Here is a 20357-nt window from a genome sequence, read left to right as displayed (position 1 = left end):
GGAGGCGCCGGAAGGTCCCGGCAGGTCCCGGCAGGCGGCGCGGTGCCCGTGATGGCCGCCGAGGCCGGGCGGCCGCGGCACGGCCGGCTGCGCGCCCGGCTGCCCGCCCGGGCGGAGCGGCGCGGCCCCGGCCCGCGGCGGCGGCAGTAGCAGCGCAGGTGCGGAGGGGATGGAGGGGCCGCGCCGGTGCGGGCAGAGTCTCCTGTTGTCCGCCGGAGTGTCCTTGCGGAAGGCGGGGCAGTCCGTCTCACAGGGATCGCCGCTCCCGGCATTTCTGCTCTCGCGGGTCGCGGTAAAGGGGTCGTACCCGTCTTTCCAGCCACCAAAAGGATTGGGGTTGTGGTTATTTTTTTTGCATTTTAGTGACCCTGGTGGTGTTTTCCAGACTACATATCTACATTTCCTCCCTTAGGTATCATTTCAGAACTCGCCTGATTCAAAATGGCTTTGATTAGCCGAAAAAGCTTCCAGTTGTATTCATCCAGCACACCAGCAAGCAGGTGTGCTTTGATGACCCTAAGCAAAAGGTTGGACTTCGTCCGTGGGCAGCGAAAACCCCAAGACTGTAGCTCCGTGGCCATGAGGATGCTGTGTGTCAAAGATAAATCTCAGTATACCTTTTGTAGGAAAAAACATGTACAAAACATACAGATGCAGCCACTTTCTGTTACTGAAGCTGTGCATCTTTGTGGAGATATGAGGAACTGTACTAAATCAAATACTGTGTGGATGGATGAAGAGTTATTTTTCAAGAAGTTGAACAACTTTTGTACATCAAAAGAGATTTTTTATTTTCTTAGCTCTCTAGAGGTCATGTCTGATATAATGGCCTCGGGAGCTCTACAGAAGATTTCTGAAGTTGAGGTGGATGAGAATGGTCTTAAAAACCCTGGACTGTTAGAGAATGAAGTTTTCAGGGCATTATGCTTCCAGTTTGAATTTGAATCCTCAAAACTGTCAAACAGGGGGCTGCTGAATGCATTGCAGGCTTTGATAAAGCTACGTATAGATCCGCAGAGCACGCTGATGACAAGTCTGCTTTCGGAGAGCGAGGAGCGGCTTGGCAGGGGACAGCTGACTGCTGAAAATCTGTGTGCTCTCGGAGAAAGTTTGCTTGAGTTAGAAGGCCCAAGTTGTGCGACGCTGGAACAAATTGTGAACCACATGCAAGAAAGAGACATTAAGAGTTGGAGTCCCAGGGAAATAGTGGTGGTTTATAAGATACTGCAAGTGACTGTGAGGGAAGAGAAACGATGCCAAAACTTGCTAAACAGACTGAACAGTGTCACTTTACACACAGTTTCCCAGCTGAGCCCAAACTTTATAAGTGTAATACTGAATTCACTGGTGGTTCTTCGTCAGACTCAAGCAGTTCCCTTAGTCACTGCACTGTGCAAATATTCAGTGAAGCATGTTCCCTATTTCACAGACCATGAACTGGCAAATGTACTGGAAGCTTTCCTATACTTTGGGCAAAAAGTGCAAATGTTTACAGAGGCACTGGAAAGACATGTCCCCAAGTCCATCTGCACTATGCATCCTCAAACAGTCAGCAAGGTCATGCAGTATTGCTGCAAAAAGAGGATCCTTTCAAAGCTCATCTTTGATGCAGTGGCAGAAGGTTTCATTTACAGTGCTGACAGACTGACCACTGACCAGATTGCTGCATATATTATCCCATTTGGGACCCTTAATTACCTGCCTCCAAGAGCTTCTTCCTTGTTTAGGAAGCTTGAAGCTGTGCTGCATACCCGCCTGAGGCACTTTCAGCCTCACACCTTGCTGAACCTGCTATATTCGTGTGTTCTTATTCAACGTTATCCAATAAATTTCCTGCCAAAAATATTTAGTCCCTATTTTCTGCAAAAGCTTCAAGGTAAAGAGCCGAATTTCTCCTCGGATGTTCCAAATTTCTTTCTATTATGTTGTTTGTCTCTTGTCAAGCATCTATTTTTTATCGATTTAATTTGTCAAGTCAATAGTGACCTAATTGAAGTGACGGGAAAATAGCAATCAGGAGGCCAAAAGGTGATGCTTCCTTGTCACAGTTACTGTTGTCTTACATGTATGTCATTTAGTTGAGTTTGAAAATTGCACTGTATAGTTTTAAAACACAGACTTGAATTCCCTTAAAATAATTATTTCAGTTAATCCTTCTGGTTTTCTAAAAAAACAGTGACCTGGTATTCCCTATGTTTGTCTTTTGTCTTATACATTATGCTAAAACATCCCCATGTCAGAGTCTGTTCTTGGCTCTAATTATAATATATTTCAATGTTTTTGGACACAAATCTATTATGAATAACACTTCATTTTGAGTTATTCTCTGTTTGATACTAAAGCATTTTTAGAATCATGGTAGAGAGATGTAAGCTATGCCAGAAAGATGACAGACTTAATAAGATATCAGCTAAGATTGCTCCACTAATAGAACTAAGCTTAAGTTTTCAAAGTGATTAGAAATTTTGGTCACTTAATTTTTCAACAACATGAAATACCTGAAGGAGTTAATTTTTACAAAGCAGACTCCAGAAATTATTTGGTTTTATTCACAACTTGCAGATTAAAAAAAAAAATAAAAAATGAGATTGAAACAATGAGATCCTGGGATTATAACTTGGGGAAAAGTGGTTATAAGAAGGAGATATTTATTGAAGACCTCAACTCAAATTTATTCTTCTGTGTAGAATGCCATGCATCTTTTGGATTCTCATTTTTTGGTGAAAGAATATGACAGTTTTAATTAAGATATTGCTAGTTTTGTATTTTTGTGTTGCTCTTTCCATAATTAATTTTCTCGTTTTTCTACCTGTGTAATTTCATACTGATCTTTCTGTTAACTTAAACAAATGCTGATAATTTTAATGATTAAGTAGCTTTCCTGCATATCATACTGAATAGGTTTTCCTAACTTCTGCATATGGTTTGTGTAAAGATACTTTACCTGAAAACCTGAATGTTGTTGTTTCAGCTCAGCCACCTGGTTTGAACAGAGTTGTTATGTCCCAGCTAACGCAGCTTTTTCTGACTGTCACCCTGGAGTGCCCATTTTATGAGGTACAGTACATGTGAAACCAGAAGTGATGTTAACAAGAGGTGATAAGGTCATTGGGGCCCTGTTTATACTTAGTTGGGTGTATTTCCCATAAAAAGCATTGGAATTGGACAAACCAGTTTTCCTTGATGAAAATATGGAGCATTTCTACCTGATTGAATGACTTGATATATTTGTATGAATGGAAACTGATGGAAAATGGAAAATGTGTGAAAGGAAAGCTGTGCATTTCTCATGCACATGATAGCGTTGAAGCTTCCTGAGGATGTTCTGGTGGTTGTTTGGGTGATTTTAAGATCCCAGCAGATCACACCTCAGACTGTAGGTCTCTCAATAGACTTGGCTATGAAATGCACAGAGTACATTTTGCTATGTTTATATGAGGTAACTACAACAATGTTATCTCCCCTTTTTGATTTGGTTTTCTGTCCCTTTCTAGGGTCCGAAACTCCTTTCTAAGTACCAAGTAAAGGCCTTTCCCATGCCTCAGAGTTCTCTTGATGTTCACCTCTTTAAAAGGGTGAAGACAGGATTACTTTATTTACTGAAAAAAAGAATATATTTTGCATCAGAGGTATCAACACCATATTTCTATATAGTTGGTAAGTATAATTTCTTTAGATTAGTAATTAAATATGTGTGTATGGTGTCAAAGCTATCATTTCATTTGTAGGCAGTCTAAATTCTGCAAATACAGGAAAAGTAAATTGGGATACCAATTTCTGTAAAAGATCTGAAATTTGGGAACTTTAAGTAAATAATCTTTACTCAGAGAAAGGAAAATGGAGAGAAAAGCAATTTTCACAGCCATTCTGCATTGAAAACAGCTGCTAACAGCTGCTTGTGTTCTGTGTATTATCAGCCCCTTATCCGTTAAACAATTTGTATAATGTAAAGCAAAATGAGGGAATGCCATTTTCCTGATCTCCCTGCTTTAGTGGTGAGTAGAGAAGGGAAGGTGGTCAGCTGTGTGCTGTGCTCAAGTGGGCTCCTCTCCCCTCAGCAAGAGCTGCTGACAACACAGTCCGTGGGGTTTGTGGGTTGTAAGACAGCAGTGAGCAAAACACAGTGTTGTGTGCAGCAGGAAACAGAAGGCAGTGATGGGGAAAGGCACGTGCCCAGGAGGGGGTGCAGGATAATGAGATGTTGAGGGAAGAGAGTCTTGGACACAATGGATGTCAGAGGGATTTTAAAAAATAAAAAAGGGGGATGAGTAACAGAGTTACTCTATGTGTCAGTTTTCATCAGGATGTTGAAGTTAGCAGAGGGAGAGAGTGTATCTCTCCCTAAAGCCCTCAAAATTCCAGAGACCCCAGCTAGCACAGCAAAGCACCACTTAACTGTGTTACAGTTTTGAGTGGACTTGGAATACTACTTTGTTTGTTAGCATCATGAAAGGCTGAACTGTTACTAATTATCACTCATTTGTGTTAAGTCTATACAACTTTGCCAGCCTCTGTGATTAAAAAAAAAAAAGTGATAGTATTATAGTTGTTTAAAAAAACAACTGTGAGAAGATACAGTAGAAAGTTTGTTATAAGAAATGGTGTTTAATGTCATTTGTCTTTTTTCATCTACACAAGATATTGAGATTAAATTAGATGAAGAAGGTTTTGTATTGCCTGCGGCCCAACTTGAAGAGGTACACAGACGGTAAGAGAATAAAAGAAACCACTAGTAAAATGTTGATTTATACCAGGAAAGAGCATCCAGGGTGAAAACATAGCAAAATGTAAGCTATTTGCAGTTTTGCCATTGACTTCAACAAAGTTCAGGTCTCACACTGAAACCACTGGCAGAAGGACAAGATTAACAATCTGCTTTTTGCTCATTGCTTTGTCACCTGACTATGCAGTGTCAGACAGTTGGTTTCTTTACTCAGTGACAGTAAGAATCAAGTCATCCTTATTTGAATTATAGTAATCCATTTTGATATTCTGTAATTAAGTTTCAAATTAAAACTAAGTTCTGAGTATATTTGCACAGATTTAACAGAGTTTGAGTTCACAAATTTACTTCCGCAAGGAATCCTGAATAATAAGGATACTGAGAAATGCATAGGTGTTTAAAAGTATATTAAGGGATACTGTGGGAAGCCTTGGATACAAAGTTAAGCAACCTGCCTGCATGATAATGGCAATGCACTGTGAACAAAGCAAAAGTCTTTGAAGTTAGGCTTTCTCCAGTGTAACTTTCTGTTGTGGTTTAAGCTGAAACCAGGACACATTTAATTCACAAGACTCCGAGACTAATACAGGATCTTTCCAAGACCCCATGCTTAAATGCTTAAGAATGAGCTTCAATGGTTTTTTTTGTTAAGTAGCAGCTTTCATAAAGTGAATAAAGTCACGGTATACTTAACATACTGAAAATTTAAGCAAGTTTTTAACAGTAGATATAAAAACCTTGGATTAAATTGATGGGATTTTTATCACCCAGAAGAAAAAATATTGTTATAATCCATGCTGCCAACCATATGTACTGGTTTAACTTAAAACAGATGTAGCTTAAACTCAATTTGAACTCTAATGGATTTAACAGGTAAATTAGTAAGTTAAATACATTTAGCTGCTGAAATGTTTTCTAGCTGAGGCAAGTTTTTTTCATTTTTCTTTCTAGAAGAATTCAAACAGGTTACTAATCATAGCATTAAAAATACCTCTCATTAATGTGCATGGTAATTTTTGTTCAGAGCAAATAAAAAAGCTTTTCAGATCACTAAGTTTCAGGGTTTCACCACCTACCCTTAAATTGAGTGATTTAAATTATTCTGAACTAGGAAACTCCCATCCTACATCTGATTCAACAGGTGTAAGAGGGAGGTATTGTCTCCTGATTCTTAGGAACTGCACTAGTTGTGGTGATTAAAATAACTGATTGTTGTGGGTTTGTTGTTTTGTTTTTTTTTTTGATATTACACTTATGCTTAATTTTAGAATTGCCCTGTGTGTTGATGGTCAAAATAGATTTTGTGCTCATAGCCACAATCTGTTGGGAGAAGAAGCTATTAAACAGAGACACCTTCAGTTACTTGGTTATGAAGTTGTGCAGGTAAAGTCCAAAGACAGTGGTTTACTTTTGCTCTAAGAAAACTAGTAAAAAATTATTTTACAATACTTAAAACTGTAGTTTAAATTAATTCCTAAAGCAGATGTAGTCTTGATTTTTCTATATTAGATTCTCTCTGCCTAGTTTTTGCCTTTTTGAGGGTGTACAGAACTACCTTTTTCTTCCTTGGATAAATTAGTGTAGTCTGTCTGTGTTTTTTGCTGCATAGTTGCTGTTTGGAAGAGTACTTCCTTCAGTAATTAAGATTCAAATCTTGAATTAAAGGGAAATGTTATCTAAGAGTTCATTAGAATTGGAATTTTTAATTAAATACTTTTTTAAAAGGTTTGGAGTTTAAAAAGAGGAGTTAAAAAAATAAGCTGATTTCTATTGTAAATAATATTTTCACAGCAGAGTATAACCTTTATTTTGACTGTCGAATTAATAGAGGTATATTTTTCTTGAAACATACTTTGAATGAAAACTTAGTTTCTTGAGATATTTTCCACTTATCATCACTTATTCTATAAGCCTAACTCCATAATATTTAGCTTTGTCTAAGCTGTAATAAATATCACTCTTTTTTTAATAGTAATCTCTCTTCAGGTCATTTATAGATCAATAGTACATTTAGGATCAAATCTTTAGTTTTAAAACAAAATAAGTATTTGATGTGTAGTTTTGCATCTGCTTAATGAACATCAGTCTTACCCTGTTGTTTATTAAAAGGTATTTTCAGCAATCATTTCTGTTTTGTTTCTAGATTCCATTTTTTGAGATAGAAAGTCTACAAAACACCAGAAAAATAGCAGATTATTTACAAAAAAAAATCTTTCCTTGTACATACGGACTCAGCAACTGACACTGGAGAATACTACTGGATAACAGGCTGACCTTCTATACTACAAAGCGTAAATTCTGTGCATGGAAGAAAAATTATTTTTTCTAAGTAACTGCACCTCAGAAAATGTGAGCTTCTGAGTGTGAAACCTTCCAATATTTGGAACATTTGACATGTAGATACTATTAAAGAGAATCATATTTTCTTAAGATTTGTGTCTTTATTTATTACAAGTTTACAGATATATGTGTCAGACAGTTAGTGCTGCTTTTCCCTTGTATTTTAACTGGTTCTAATTCACAGCTGCAAACAGCCACATGTGACTTGAAGGATACTGGCCAGTCTGGATATACAGCTTATACCTATTCTGTAGGTATATGCCTACAGAATACCTACTAATCAGGACTTTTCTTGACAGTAAAAGAAGAAATTGTGCAATTTACTTACAGCTGCTCATGTAATTTCCCAAGTGTTTCATAAAACTAAAATTTGAAGTAATTGCAGAAGCAGTATTGGTTTATTGGTTTTACTGAAGAGATGCAGAGTGCTGTTCAATAAATAGCAATGCCTTACAGAAAATGAGAGCATTTTTAATAAAAAGTATTTGCTTTACTTTGTAAAGTAACAGCTGCCACAGGATAATGGACTTGTACAACTGTCTCTATGGGGCTGCCCAATGTTCCAGATGTATTCTATTTGTAGTTTTGCCTTTGGTGGCAGTTTTAGCTAAACTGTCTAAATGGGGTCATGTATGCACTCCAGGGTTCCTCTGGGTTACATAAACTATGCTCTGAAGCTCAGAAGAACCATGTCCCATGACAGCCCTTTTTTATTTATGAACAGAAATTCTGGAACTGAGAACCAGAACCAATACCCATTTCAGCCAGAACAAGTGCCCTAACTTGGGTCAGTTCATTGCTTTGCAAATGATGAAGGGAAAACAGGAGAGTTTTAGTTCTGATTACATCATGTATTCTTGATGAACGGCCATGTAACACATGCTCATTAGCTTGTGCTTCCTCTCGGTGTGGAATTACTATTTATGAGTAGCAAAGCAGAATTCCCAGGATAACCTAGTTTGATTTTCGCTGTTGTTTTGATACAAAAAGGGTAAACTTTCACATCATTGGCATTATGTATATTTCACCAGTAGATAGAGAATGTGGCCAGTTTTTCCTTCCAATAATTTGTGAGTTGCAGGTGTCTGTCAATTGCCCCAAAAATCTCTGGAGATTACTTGATGCAAAATCCAGATCCAGAATATGCTTTACATTGTATACACTGTCCATTCTGTTTGTGTTAATTTGTTGCATGTATAAAACTCTTCCTCAAAGTAGTATGTCAACATTGACAGGTGAGAGAATGCCAAAAGTTGCTTTCCAATGTGTAATAGTAAGCTCAGAACATCAATAACCTAAGAATTTGTCATTCTTGCAAGTGAGAAATTGAAGGAGAGTTGAAATGGCTTTGCAAACGTTTATAAGGAATTTACCACTAATACAGAAGAAATTGTCAGGGTGTTCTTCTGACATTGAGCACTGAAGGAAGAAGTGAACCATTCAGAACTGAACGAGAAACAAGTAGTGGGAGGAACAACCTGTGAAAGACCTTAAAAAGTGAGTACAGATGATAAGGGTGTGACATCACAAAGAAACGAGATAGGAAAACTCAAACTGGTCTTTTGATGTTGGACTTCCTCTGCGGTGGAAGTGATGCTATTTCTCACATAGACCAGAAGGTGGTGGTATTCTCAAATAAATTTGATTTCAAATAATTTTTCAAACACAGATGGTTTGTAAATATAGTAAGGCTACTTAAAAAAAGCAATTTGTACTGACTGTCCCAAAGTAAAAATAACCTGCTAAGAATATAGCCACATTCCATCTCATTCTTCACTAATAATAACTTCAATACTGATTTTTGGAAAAGCATTGTGGTATTAGAAAACAGTTCCTTCTCCCTTTGTTCTTACTATGATTCCTTTCATTTAATGCTACTAAGTTTGTTTAGTGAAGTGTTTATTTTGAAAAGGAATGTAGCCATTAATGTCATTTTGTCCATAGTGTATTGAGTGTAGAAGAGCTGCAGGTCATGAATAATGAAAGTAACAAACACCTCTCAGAATGGGCTGCTCTGTGTGCTCTGCTTCTCACATCATAGCCAAACAAGGGCTATTGACTGCCTAATTTACTACTTTTTCAGGTCCCAGATTTAGAAGGTTTTGTTTCTCTTTTTTTTTCACTAGGTGTCTCACTGTATTTACAAATGACACAGTTTTCCTGTGTCTAAATACCTGACAAAAACTGTGTCAGTCACAGCTGTGGACTTACAGTCCTTTTTCTGGTATGATCACTCAGGCTGTTCCTTCTGAACAATACTGTCTCAGCTTTAAACAAGAACAGGATGAACAGCTCTTGAGAACCAAACAGATGCATACTCTGCAGGAGAAACTCCTCCTGAAGTTACCTTAAAATTTTAGTACTGGTATCAAATGTTTATGTACAAGGTATCAAGTATTTATGAAAGTACAAGGTATCAAATATTTAATCAGATTTAGACATTTGTGCTAAACATTCTTTTTAAATGGCTACTGCTCAAATCCTTATATTTTTTTCACCCTTTCTACCAAATTATTTGGTGCTTGTACTGCTAGTAATACTTAAATCTTTTTTCCCATTTTTGTCAGATTGGATACAGAACCAATGATGATTTTTCTTGTTAAATCAGTAAGATGCCATTCCTGGAATGAAATGAATGTATGAATTCAGCTAAACCCAGATTTTGTCTCTTCCAAATACTAAGTGCTCAGAAGCTCCTTTTAACTCAAGTTCCACGTGAAGTCTAGTGAAACTGCTAAGCACGTAAGCCTATACATTTTTGAAAATTCTGAGTTGAATATCCATTTCAGCTGTTGTGTACATAAAACAATGTCTCACAATTCTCTAGAAACTCTGTAAGGATTGAAAAATCTGTGACTACTGATACCTTGATGGACAAACTTGTTTAAAATGATATGTCTGTGAATGGTTAGGTAGATGCAGTTCCCAGAATTGCAGACAGAGCCTTTGACCCAATAGTTCTTATTCCCAGCGTTGCTGCCTAAAATGTTCTAAAATGTTCTTCTTGAGATTTTAATGAGAATGTAAGAAGGCATGCATTTTAATTAGCATGAGAAAAAAAGTGCAGCTGCTATTTCACCCTATTTTTAATCCATATCATTCTCATTAAATAAAATGTAGAGGAAAAGGCAAAAAGCACCATATTGCTCTTCAAAGTGTTATGTTTTTTCCCCAGATAAATGTTGCTGGCAGTGACAGATACAAGAGATTTCCCATGGATGCAGGCCTGTAGAAGGCTTTTTCACTGAGCAGTGCGGCTGCCTTCCCCATAGATTGCTGCGTAAACGCTATAAACCCTCGCATGCTCTCCGGTTGCTGGGTCTAAGGGCTCATGGATGTGCTTCCCATACTCTGAAGATGTCAGCACAGGAACAGTTCTTGCCATTTCCTGTGAAAACACAAAAATCCCCTTAGAAGAAAATCACAGGGTGAACAGAAAACATGGCAGTTTTCTATTGCTAAATGTGCTGTGGCTGGGGTGAAATAACTGAAAGAACTGTACAGCATCTGCAATATGCATGTGTATTTGTTTAGCTTACTATTCTATCCCTGCCCTAGTTTTTAATGTTATTTTTATCTTAGTAAAACATGAATGTGTCACTAGATGACAAGATGATAAGATATGGAGCTGTGGACTGTTTTTTTTTTTACACAAATACATACATACACATGTGATTACCGTGTGATTACTGGGTAACTAAATGATAGAAAAGCACAGATTTTATTTTTATTTTTCTTGTGCACTGAATTGCATGATTTTTCTGAAAAATAGAAGAGAGATTTGTGCCCCCTATTACAGGAACACCTACCCTGCTTGCACAATTCAGTGAAAGCACAGCATGTAAAAAATCAAAGGCTAAAGAAAAACCCTGAGCAACCACTAGCCCATGCAAGCTTTTCCTGAAGGAAATAAAGCATATACTACTTTATTTCTGCACAATGAAAGGTTTTACTAAAAATACTTGTAGCTGTAAGATTACAGAAATAACAGCTTCACCATGATTGAAAGTGGACTTGATGCAAAACTACCTGTCCAAGAAAAGATTTTAAGCTTGTTCTCAGTAAGCTGCACTTTAAGTGGCTGTGCAATCACTATCTGCAATCTGCAGTTCCTTCCTATGTTAGAGCAACAGGGAGCTAGAGAGTCAGAAGGGAAAGACTGAATTTGTTTGTTTTTCTTTCCCTAGCCAAAGGTCTCAGATTTATCAGGCTGCTTGTATGTTTGTACACTGACTAACACAGTAAGCCTTGATCTGAAATGTGTTTTTCTAGTCTTATAATATACATAGTATCTAAAAGGCGAATCAAAATGTAGATGCCACACCATAGTTCAAGTACAAGCAAATTACTACTTTGCTACAACAGACACAAGTCTGAGCAAATCAGCACTTATGTCCTGCAAGGATACTGGTGGGAGCACAGATTGGCAGGATTTCACAGCACGGCAGTCAGCTAGGAGACATTTCCAGCCTCATGGATAGAACCTGAGGTTCTTGGAAAGATGCTGTAAACACTTTTAAAAACTAACTAACTAACCAACCTACTCAATACAAAAGCTAATTTCAAAACAACCATTTATCTCCCAATTCTCCTGCCCACCTTACTCCACCCTGTTAAAAAATATTGAGTTCACCAACTTTTAACCCTAGCTGAATGAAAATCAAGTCAAGAAGACTGGCAGGCAAAATTAAGATCATTTCTTCCCCTGCCCTAGTTGTGGATAAATGCTGAAAAATGAGAAACTAAAAAATCTTTGTACCATCAAGAAAGACTTTGCTAGAAATTCAGGGTGTACAGTGCTAATGACAGACAGCAATATGTAACTCCAATAGTTTGAGTTCCTTCTAAATAAGTTTATTTAAAATCAGTTTTCAGCATCTTTGGTAGCACAGCACTGACTGTGCACACTGGCATTTCATCTTTGTGGATTTGGTATTCAGTGGGTTTCAGATTTTCCAACAGTTGGTTGGGAAGCATCCTGCTACCCGCCCTCGCAGTGCGTAATTCTAGCACTGTTAGCACTTGCAATCAGCAATGGCAGCCCTAAGCACACACTCCACTGCAGTTACTCAGCTGCATGTAGCTAATCAAGTTGCTGTAACTGTACTCCTGAATTCCCTGCATCCAGGTTACCTGCAGGAAATGAGGGCGTTACTAGCAGTGGTTTGCTTTTTTCCAGCTCAAGTAAAGCTGTGCTGGGTTCAGTCTGTCTGTGTTCAGTGTTGAACTAGAAAGATGTCAATTGTGGTATTTTTATTTATTATATTTTATAAGTTAGTTATTATTACATAAAGCCTAAGAAGGTCACTGTGATAAAGATGAATTAAGTATGTGATATGCACTTGATTATGGTTACAGCCAGTGCTGGGAGTCATGACATGCAGGAGGATCATGTTGCAGAAATAACTGTGAGTTTGATGTGTATCCATGCTAATTAAAGGGCTGGATTAAAGGACACCTGTTTGGACAGTCCCTTGTGTGCACTGCCCAGCACAGTTGGTATGAATTCTGGCCCATACAAGTTTGGTCTAGAAAGAAAGCCAATAGCAAAATGAGTTTTGTTGATACAAGAGCTCAGTAAAAAGCTGTAACTTTATATTGATGAACTTTCTACACAAATTTCCTGCTTGGTACTGGGGGAGGGAGGTTGTCTTTGTTTTGTTTAAATAAAAAAATTAATTTCTACTTGGAGTAGTCATTTACATAGATAGATTAGCAGTTGAGTTATTAGGCATGAGCAGGTGATGTTGATGGGCACTCCTGGGATTCCTTTGGGAGCATCTAATGCTTCCTGCATTAGATAGAGTTGAAGGGCATTATGGCTACACACTTGCACTGAAATGTCTGGCATATATAACTGCTAGTAAGATGAATCCCAAACAGTGGGCTTTGTCAGAAAAAAAACCCCAATTTTATTGCACAGAAATTAGAGTAATTTGGACTCTTGTGTCACTCTTCCTTCTTCCTTCTCTATAATATATAACCATCAAAGCAGGCAGCCATCCCTAGCCTACCCATCACTTTTACATCCATGAACCAGTTGGGATTTTGAGGTCATTAGTACACAGAGGTTACACTTCATTTGGTTTTTGACAGCCTCTGCCTCTATGTGCAGTTTTGTGTATGTATGCATAAATATAATTATAGACAGAGACGGTTGTATATATGTGTATTATTCAGATGCTGCATGCAAGAATACATCCACATTCATTTATGCATATGTATTATAGTATTTCTGTTTCCAGAGGAGTATTTACCTATCAGGCTGCACATCAAACCCAGATTCTGTTGGCCTCAAATGCTTGCCCATCCTTTCCCAGGCATGTCCATGTGTTCTGACTGAATACACCTGTGCACTAGCTCCCTATGAATTTCCTTCCTGCAGGGGAATCTGGTGTAGGTTTTCCTAACAAATTCATCAGCTTCAGAGACTTGGACATTGACAGCAAATGCTGGCATAGACACAGTGCGTGTCAGAGGATAGTAGGGAAGTCATAGCCTCTGAATCCAGTCCTCTCAGGGAAAAGAGTTTTTAAACATCACTGAAATAACTGCAGAACCACCTGAAGTACAACTCTTGAGGGGCACAGATGGTTCAGAATACACCCTGCACTCTGCAAGAGAGGATTTGCCTCTTCCCCTTAGCTTTAACTTGCATATGTCTTGTCATCTGTAAAAGAGCTAATTTGGGTGTCTTCATGGGATAATGCTTTCTCCTAAACCTGCAGGCTGATTTCCTCCTTCCAATTTTTTTCTTATCATATGACCTAGATTATTAAGGGTAAAACGATGCCTAGAGTCCCCAGTCATGTCAAAAGGTACAAAACATCTTAAACAAAGATAATTATGAATTTATCAAATGGTTACCTCCTCATTAATTTTAAGGCCACGAGCCTTTGCGTGTTTTCTGTCACATCGTGGAAGATACTGGTCGTAATCTTCTGGTATTCTAAAAACAGCATCATAGGTGAAAAAATCTCCTGTCTTGAGAAAAGGGGAAAAATGGCTAATTCACATAATTGCTTTACTTTACAGATTACAGAATACATGTAGTCAAATCATAATGCATATATTTCATTAGATGATGACAACTGTAATATTACTGACCTCATTAGGAAGTTTGGGCCAGTCCTTTTGAATGATTTGCAAAATTACCTAATGACATATGTTATCATTTATTAAGTTTGTTCAGCTCTGAAATTTCCCTTGTGGCAATTTAGTTCTTTTCCCCCACCCTGTAATCTGTTGTAATTTTGGAAATTATCTGATCTGTTTGAATTTTCTGCACTTAATATTCTCCTTCCTAAATTTGTGTATTTGTCAAATGATCTGGGCACAATTATGTAAAAGCAAAACAGGAACTTTCAAACACACAAAGGTACCCTGCACTGTAAACATAATTTAATTTCTGATTAGAGCATAATTGAGAAATGTGCCACAGAGGTAATCCTGTGATCCAGTGGTATGAATGACAAACATATGTCAGGCATTAAAATAAAGCACACCCCAAGCCATAATATTGTTGTTCAACTGTTGACATAGTTTGCATCCAAATAAGCAACATAAAGATCTGCTGTTCTAACAAAAGTGTTTGTGAAATCCAGTCAAGAAGTTCTCATAAATGGAATCAAAGCAATTTCAAAACAAAAAGAAAACTTTTCAAAAAAGCCACCAAAAAGAATACCCCCTACTGAAATATGCCGCCAGTTGTTACTGAACTTCATCAAGGGTCAATATTCTGTTAAAAATTTCAATCATCATTGGCTTTGTGCATGGCTGACTAAAAGAATGGTGCATTTTGTTGGGCTTTTTTTTTTGTCCTCTAATTTTACAGTGTGTCCAATTTAACATTTGAAAATCTCATGTACTTTGGTATTCTCCAAATATAGTCAAATCATGGCAGGTCAAGAAGGTTATAATGGTTCCATTAAAAGGAAACCATAGTTAAGAGTACTAGTGAAATACTGCTGTAATTTCAGGCCTTATTTATACAGGTATCTTCAATACTTGCTTCTGCCAAGAGGAGAAATTATTCTGTATTTAACCTATCTATCCCTTCACTTCTCAGAAATCATCGAGCTTCAGAGGATTTCAGGCACATTCAAGAGCACCCTGCACATGATTTGTCATCTCCATGATTATTTCTGTGCTTCCTTTCTTCTCCTCTCCTCCCCACGCTACCAGTTTCATTCAGTGGGTATTTAATTTGTACTCACCATCCAAAATGTTGTTTGCTCTTTGCTGGTATTCATGTGGCATTATTTGTTACTTGTTTCAGAGTAAGAAAGAGTAAGTGTCATTTGTTGGTCATGTCAGAGCAGATAATTCATCCTTTCTGGAACTCACAGACAGCCAGTCTGTTATATCAAAAACTAGCTCTGTCTCAGATACCTCTTCAAGATTTTCTGCTAGATTTGTAGAGACAACACTTCTTTGCTCAATACACTGATAACTTTCTGCTGCTGTTTCTCTCTGTTGTAAATGATAACTTGGTTGATCTGGGTGTGGTGGTGGTGGTGGCAAGCTGTTTCTTAAACCCATCAGAGCAAGTGAGTTACACAGAGCCGATGATAAATGTGCACTCAGGGTAGGCATCCTCTGTGTACTGCTGCTAAAGCTAAATGTTTTGCAAGCATTCATTAGTATTCCAGACACACATAAAATAGGTAATTGCTTTCTCCACATCTCAGAAGAGGAAATGCTAGGCACACTGCCTACAGTAACTTACGTAAAGCAATCCAGGGAGCAATTGTTGGCCAAGGGAATAAAAAGCAGGAATTTCTGGCTTCTGGCCATGCAATAAGCCCATCTTCTTCCTACTTCTCTCTGCTTCACTCTCTGATACATGGTTGATTTTAGGTATTTAAGCTGCAAAAAGGAATGAGATTCCTTTTGCTCTATAAATAAAAATATTCAAACTATCCAATTCCTAAATTTTGCAGAATGGGTTGAATCTGCTTTCTCCCCTGGAGAAAGGCTTGGGCTGTGAAGAAACCTATTAAACAGCTGTTATCACTTTTTGTTTCTATGCCACTGGAGCAGCTTTTTTGACAAACCAGGCCATTGTGAGTGTAAGATCAGACTATATTGTACAGAAAAGCTCTACCATATGGCTGCTAATTCTGTGCAGACTGGTGACTCACCTTTGGCTCATATCACCTTGCCAAAGTAATGCTGGAATCAACACAAAAGAGTCACAAGAGAAATCTTCTCGTCTTTTAGCAGGGCCACCTGGTCAATGCAGGAAATTTGCTGTTCAATACCCAGCACAGTGCTCTGGTCTGTACCCTGCCCACATGCCAGCGACACAGGACCTGCAAACTCTCACAAACGACCAGTCATTGCTGCCTGGTGCTTGGTGCATTCAGCAGCTTGCCACTTGGGTGAGGAGAGGACTCATGGGTTGTATTTATTGTTATAAATTGCCATAGCATTGCTATGTTACACTGACATAATAGGCATTTCAAAACTTTTTTATAATGTTATTTTCTTTTTGGGAAAAAAGCCTGTTAACTTCAGTAGATCATATGTCACTTCATAGAAAAGTTCACCACCCAGGAACTGTAGCTCAGCTGAGGCAGAAGGAGTAAGATTGCTTTCATTTCTGATTTTAAATACGAAGACAGAATGAGGAACAATGGTGACATAATGCAGCAGAGCGAGGAGTGTGGATCCCTGTCAGCGCACTTGAGTTACCACATGCTGAGTGGCAGTGTACCACCTTCAGAAGCATCCAGTTACAGAGGCATATATTGATGTTATTGCTTTGAGTAGCTCTACTGATTTTATTAAAGCTGACCACGTGGAAAATTTATGCAATGCACATGGAAAATATTTTCCCTCAAATGAAAACGGAGAAGTTTCTTATTAAAGGGCTCCCAAGAGTGTGTGTTACAACAAAATCCACTGGTGCTGCATCAAACCCTAGTGACAGAGATGCCTTTCCCAGTTTTTCTCCTAAAAATGCCTTACATTTCATTGATAAAAGTGGCCTGTTCATCCTCAATAACTGGCAAACAATGTCTCTGCCTTCTCTTGTTATCCAGTATGAAAGATGTTGCCCTCATTTGCCATCCACCAGTAGCAAACACACTTTGCAAAGGCCTCTGATGGTGAAACCTGTTATTTTAGCATTAGGTAGTCAGTGATAGAGATGTGCCACATTTCTGTATCAGAAAAAAATTCTTCACTGTGAGTGTGGTGAGGAACTAGAACAGGTTGCCCAGAGAACCTGTGGATGCCTAATCCCTGGAGCTGTTCAAGGCCAGGCTGGAGGGGACTTTGATCAGCCTGGTATAGAGAAAGGTATCCCCGCCCACGGCAGGGAGTTGGAACTGGATTGTCTTTAAGGTCCCTTCCAACCCAACCCATTCTATGATGCTATGACGACTTTTGGTACCTGTCTGGGCAGGGCATGAGGGCCGAGCTGTGCCCCGGGGCCAAGCAGAGGGTCTGGCCAGCGCAGAGACCCGCGGGGAGAGCTTGACCCTTCCCCCTGCGCTGCTCCCCGCCACCCCCCCGCGCTCCCTTCACGCCCTCACCTTGTGCTCCCGGCCGAAGTAGCTGAGCTCTGGAGGCCCCTCCCGTTTGGGCGGGACGAAGCTGAAGGCGGAGAAGGAAGCGAGGGCCGGCCGCCTCCTGCCGGGCGCGTTGCCGAGCGCCTCCCGCGCCAGGCGCGTGCCGGCGGCCGCCATGCTGCCGTGGCGCCGTTACCCGCAGCGCGCGGGAGCCCCCCGGCCGGGCGCGTGCCGGCGGCCGCCATGCTGCCGTGGCGCCGTTACCCGCAGCGCGCGGGAGCCGCCCGGCCGGGCGCGTGCCGGCGGCCGCCATGCTGCCGTGGCGCCGTTACCCGCAGCGCGCGGGCGCCGCCCGGCCGGGCGCGGGGACGCGGGCGCTCCGCTGAGCTCTGCCGCGCCTCGGCTGTGAGTTCCCACGCACCCCGTAGCTGCGGATTGGTGTCAGCCGTGTGCAGCGGCTCCAGCTCCCTGCTCCTTTGTGTTCTTGGAAGCTGGGGACGAAGGTTAGAGCAAAGCCTAGCCGCATAGGACTGACTTTTTTCCTGTGACAGCTTGCACTAGCCCTAAATCCCTCTCTTAAGTGGTTAAGCTGAATGAAGCCACACCACAGCATGGAATTTCCAACAGAATAAGGAGCCAGTGTTGTGAGGACCTTGGGCTTCTCTCTTTGGATCGTAGCTCAGCTAGTCGGGCACAGGCGTTCGCACGCTTCTCGAACTCGGTCAGGCTTGATGCTGTGACCGCTTCCTTGGGGAGCCTGTTCCAGTGCCCAGACGCGCTCTGCGTGAAGAATCTCGTTCTAATATCCAGCCTAAACCTCCCCAGACTCAGTTTCAGGTCCTGTCACTGGTCACCAGAGAAAAGATCAGTGTCGGCTCCTCCTCTTCCCCTCATGAGGAAGCTGTAACTGCAATGAGGTCTCCGAGACCTTCAGTCTCCTCCAGGCTGAACAGACCAAGTGACCTCAGCAGCTCTTCATACGGCTTCCCCTCCAGACCTTTCACCATCTTTGTTGCCATCCTCTGAAATTACCGTCCTTCTGAAATTGTGGCACCCAAACCTAAACACAGCACTCAAGGCGAGGCTGCCCCAGCTCAGAGCAGAGCAGGACAATCCCCTCCCTTGCCCAGCTGGTGATGCTGTGCCTGATGCACCCCAGGACAGGACTGGCCCTCCTGGCTGCCAGGGCACTGATTACTCACATTCAACTTGACATCCACCAGGACCCCCAGGTCCCTTTCCATGGCACTGCTTTCCAACATCTCATTCCCTGGGTTGTATGTATATCCAGCATTGAACCATCCCAGGTGCAGAATCCAGCACAGGATGCCTAGCCATTTCAGGCAGTTGGAAAATTCTCTCATATACTTACTTGTGTTGGGAACACTGAAAATAAGTCTTCTGGGTATAAATCTCAGACTGACTGTAAAACTGCTCTGCCCTAGTAGCATCTGGCTCCTAGTTTTGATATTCACCCCACGGTTATCCTGGTTTAATACATATATCTAACTATGCCCATGCTACTTCTGTGGTCCTTAGGGATCTGTGAGTGGCTTGGTTTAGTGTACCTTTGGTGTCTGTAACCACAGGTGTAGAACTACTGTCCTATAGGCACAGTATTACTGTTATTAATGCTACCAGTATCTTTTGGTAAGCACTTTCACAATAGCACTCTCCCAGGCATCTTGATTTTTACCAAACATCCAACATTTATTTTAAATCCTCCAATTTTCAGAGTACTGTAAATCTTCACAACTGATTGTTTCAGGCATCTTGGAGACAGGCAATAATTCAGGCCTACAAAAGTCTCATCTCTATTATGTAGCTGCTACTCTCCCTTTATAAATCCACTGAATTACACACACTCCAGCTTCTTTGCAAGTGTAGCATGGAGGCTTTATAATCTGAAGACTGGTGTGGGTGGTTTTTTTTTTTAATAAGTTGAGACAATTTCCATCTGCTTATCTAATAATGTCCCTCTACCAATTAAGATCCTCTTCTTTCTGTAGCATGGGCCAAATTAGCAGAGGGTAAGTGAGCAGTGGAATTGAAAATCCAACAGCTGCCTTACATCAGCTTCCTAAGCAGAGACCTGCTTGCCACCAAGCAAGTGCTTTTCTGTAGTTTAGTCTGAGCACAGAGAGATAGTAAGCCCATTTATGAAAAGCAATTCAGCTGAAACTGCAGCTATAAATAGAGCCATAAGAAACCGTTCACCAGAGATACCAACTAAGCTAGGCAAGAGCTCTGAAGTCAGATCTGAAAGATTTCTCTCCAGTTTTCTTTCTGCTGTTCTCATGTAGCTTGTTTTTTATTAACATTAAATTGATGGAATTAAATTGAATTATAGCATCCGGAGGCAATACAGATTATTACAAATATTGCAAAGTGCTTGTTACAGATTTGCCATACCACCACCTCCCCTATTTGACACAATTAAAAACAATGCTTTTCACTTAATTTTTCCTTCCCAGTGAAGGTATAAATCCTTTTAGAATTATTTGAAACTCCCAAAGGCTTTTCTTCCTGGTCACCTTTTGTAGACTCCCCAGAAGCAGGATATGAATGCCCAGGGTGGTCTGTTCCAGATGCAATCAGACTTTATTAATATGCTCGTTTGTGTTATAAAATAGCACGGAAGGTCAGTGTGTTTCCTTAGTAATTTCAATATGAACATGTAAACAATAGAGCAGTTTTAGTCTATATGGTGAAAACTATGCATTCAAATACAGCTGAACTAAGACCCCAAAATGTTAAAAGTTGCATTGAATTTGGTG

General features: G+C 40.1%; 2 protein-coding genes across 4 annotated transcripts; one reads left to right on the top strand and one right to left on the bottom strand.

Annotated features, from left to right (window-relative positions):
• Positions 1-106: 106 nt before the first annotated feature.
• Positions 107-7153, top strand: FASTKD3 (FAST kinase domains 3). Of its 2 annotated transcripts, XM_021546871.3 has the most exons (7): positions 107-158; positions 413-1876; positions 2972-3057; positions 3495-3657; positions 4639-4708; positions 5992-6106; positions 6867-7153. In XM_021546871.3, exons 2-7 carry the CDS (start codon positions 442-444, stop codon positions 6963-6965), a joined length of 1968 nt encoding a protein of 655 aa, XP_021402546.2. In that variant the 5' UTR covers positions 107-158; positions 413-441; the 3' UTR covers positions 6966-7153. The 2 variants fall into 2 exon arrangements, with proteins under 2 accessions (XP_021402546.2, XP_077641286.1); XM_077785160.1 differs by lacking the exon at positions 107-158 and having other exon boundaries at positions 349-1876.
• Positions 7145-17771, bottom strand: CFAP90 (cilia and flagella associated protein 90). Of its 2 annotated transcripts, none has more exons than XM_021546872.3 (3): positions 17605-17771; positions 13931-14047; positions 7145-10451 (listed from the first exon to the last, which is right to left on the bottom strand). In XM_021546872.3, exons 1-3 carry the CDS (start codon positions 17755-17757, stop codon positions 10305-10307), a joined length of 417 nt encoding a protein of 138 aa, XP_021402547.2. In that variant the 5' UTR covers positions 17758-17771; the 3' UTR covers positions 7145-10304. The 2 variants fall into 2 exon arrangements, with proteins under 2 accessions (XP_021402547.2, XP_021402548.2); XM_021546873.3 differs by lacking the exon at positions 17605-17771 and adding an exon at positions 15792-17422.
• Between the last annotated feature and the right edge of the window lie 2586 nt (positions 17772-20357).

Source organism: Lonchura striata, chromosome 1 (assembly GCF_046129695.1).
Source record: "Lonchura striata isolate bLonStr1 chromosome 1, bLonStr1.mat, whole genome shotgun sequence".
Lineage (NCBI taxonomy): Eukaryota > Metazoa > Chordata > Aves > Passeriformes > Estrildidae > Lonchura > Lonchura striata.
The sequence above is the reverse complement of the archived record's forward strand: the minus strand, read 5'-3'. Positions and strand labels throughout refer to the sequence as shown.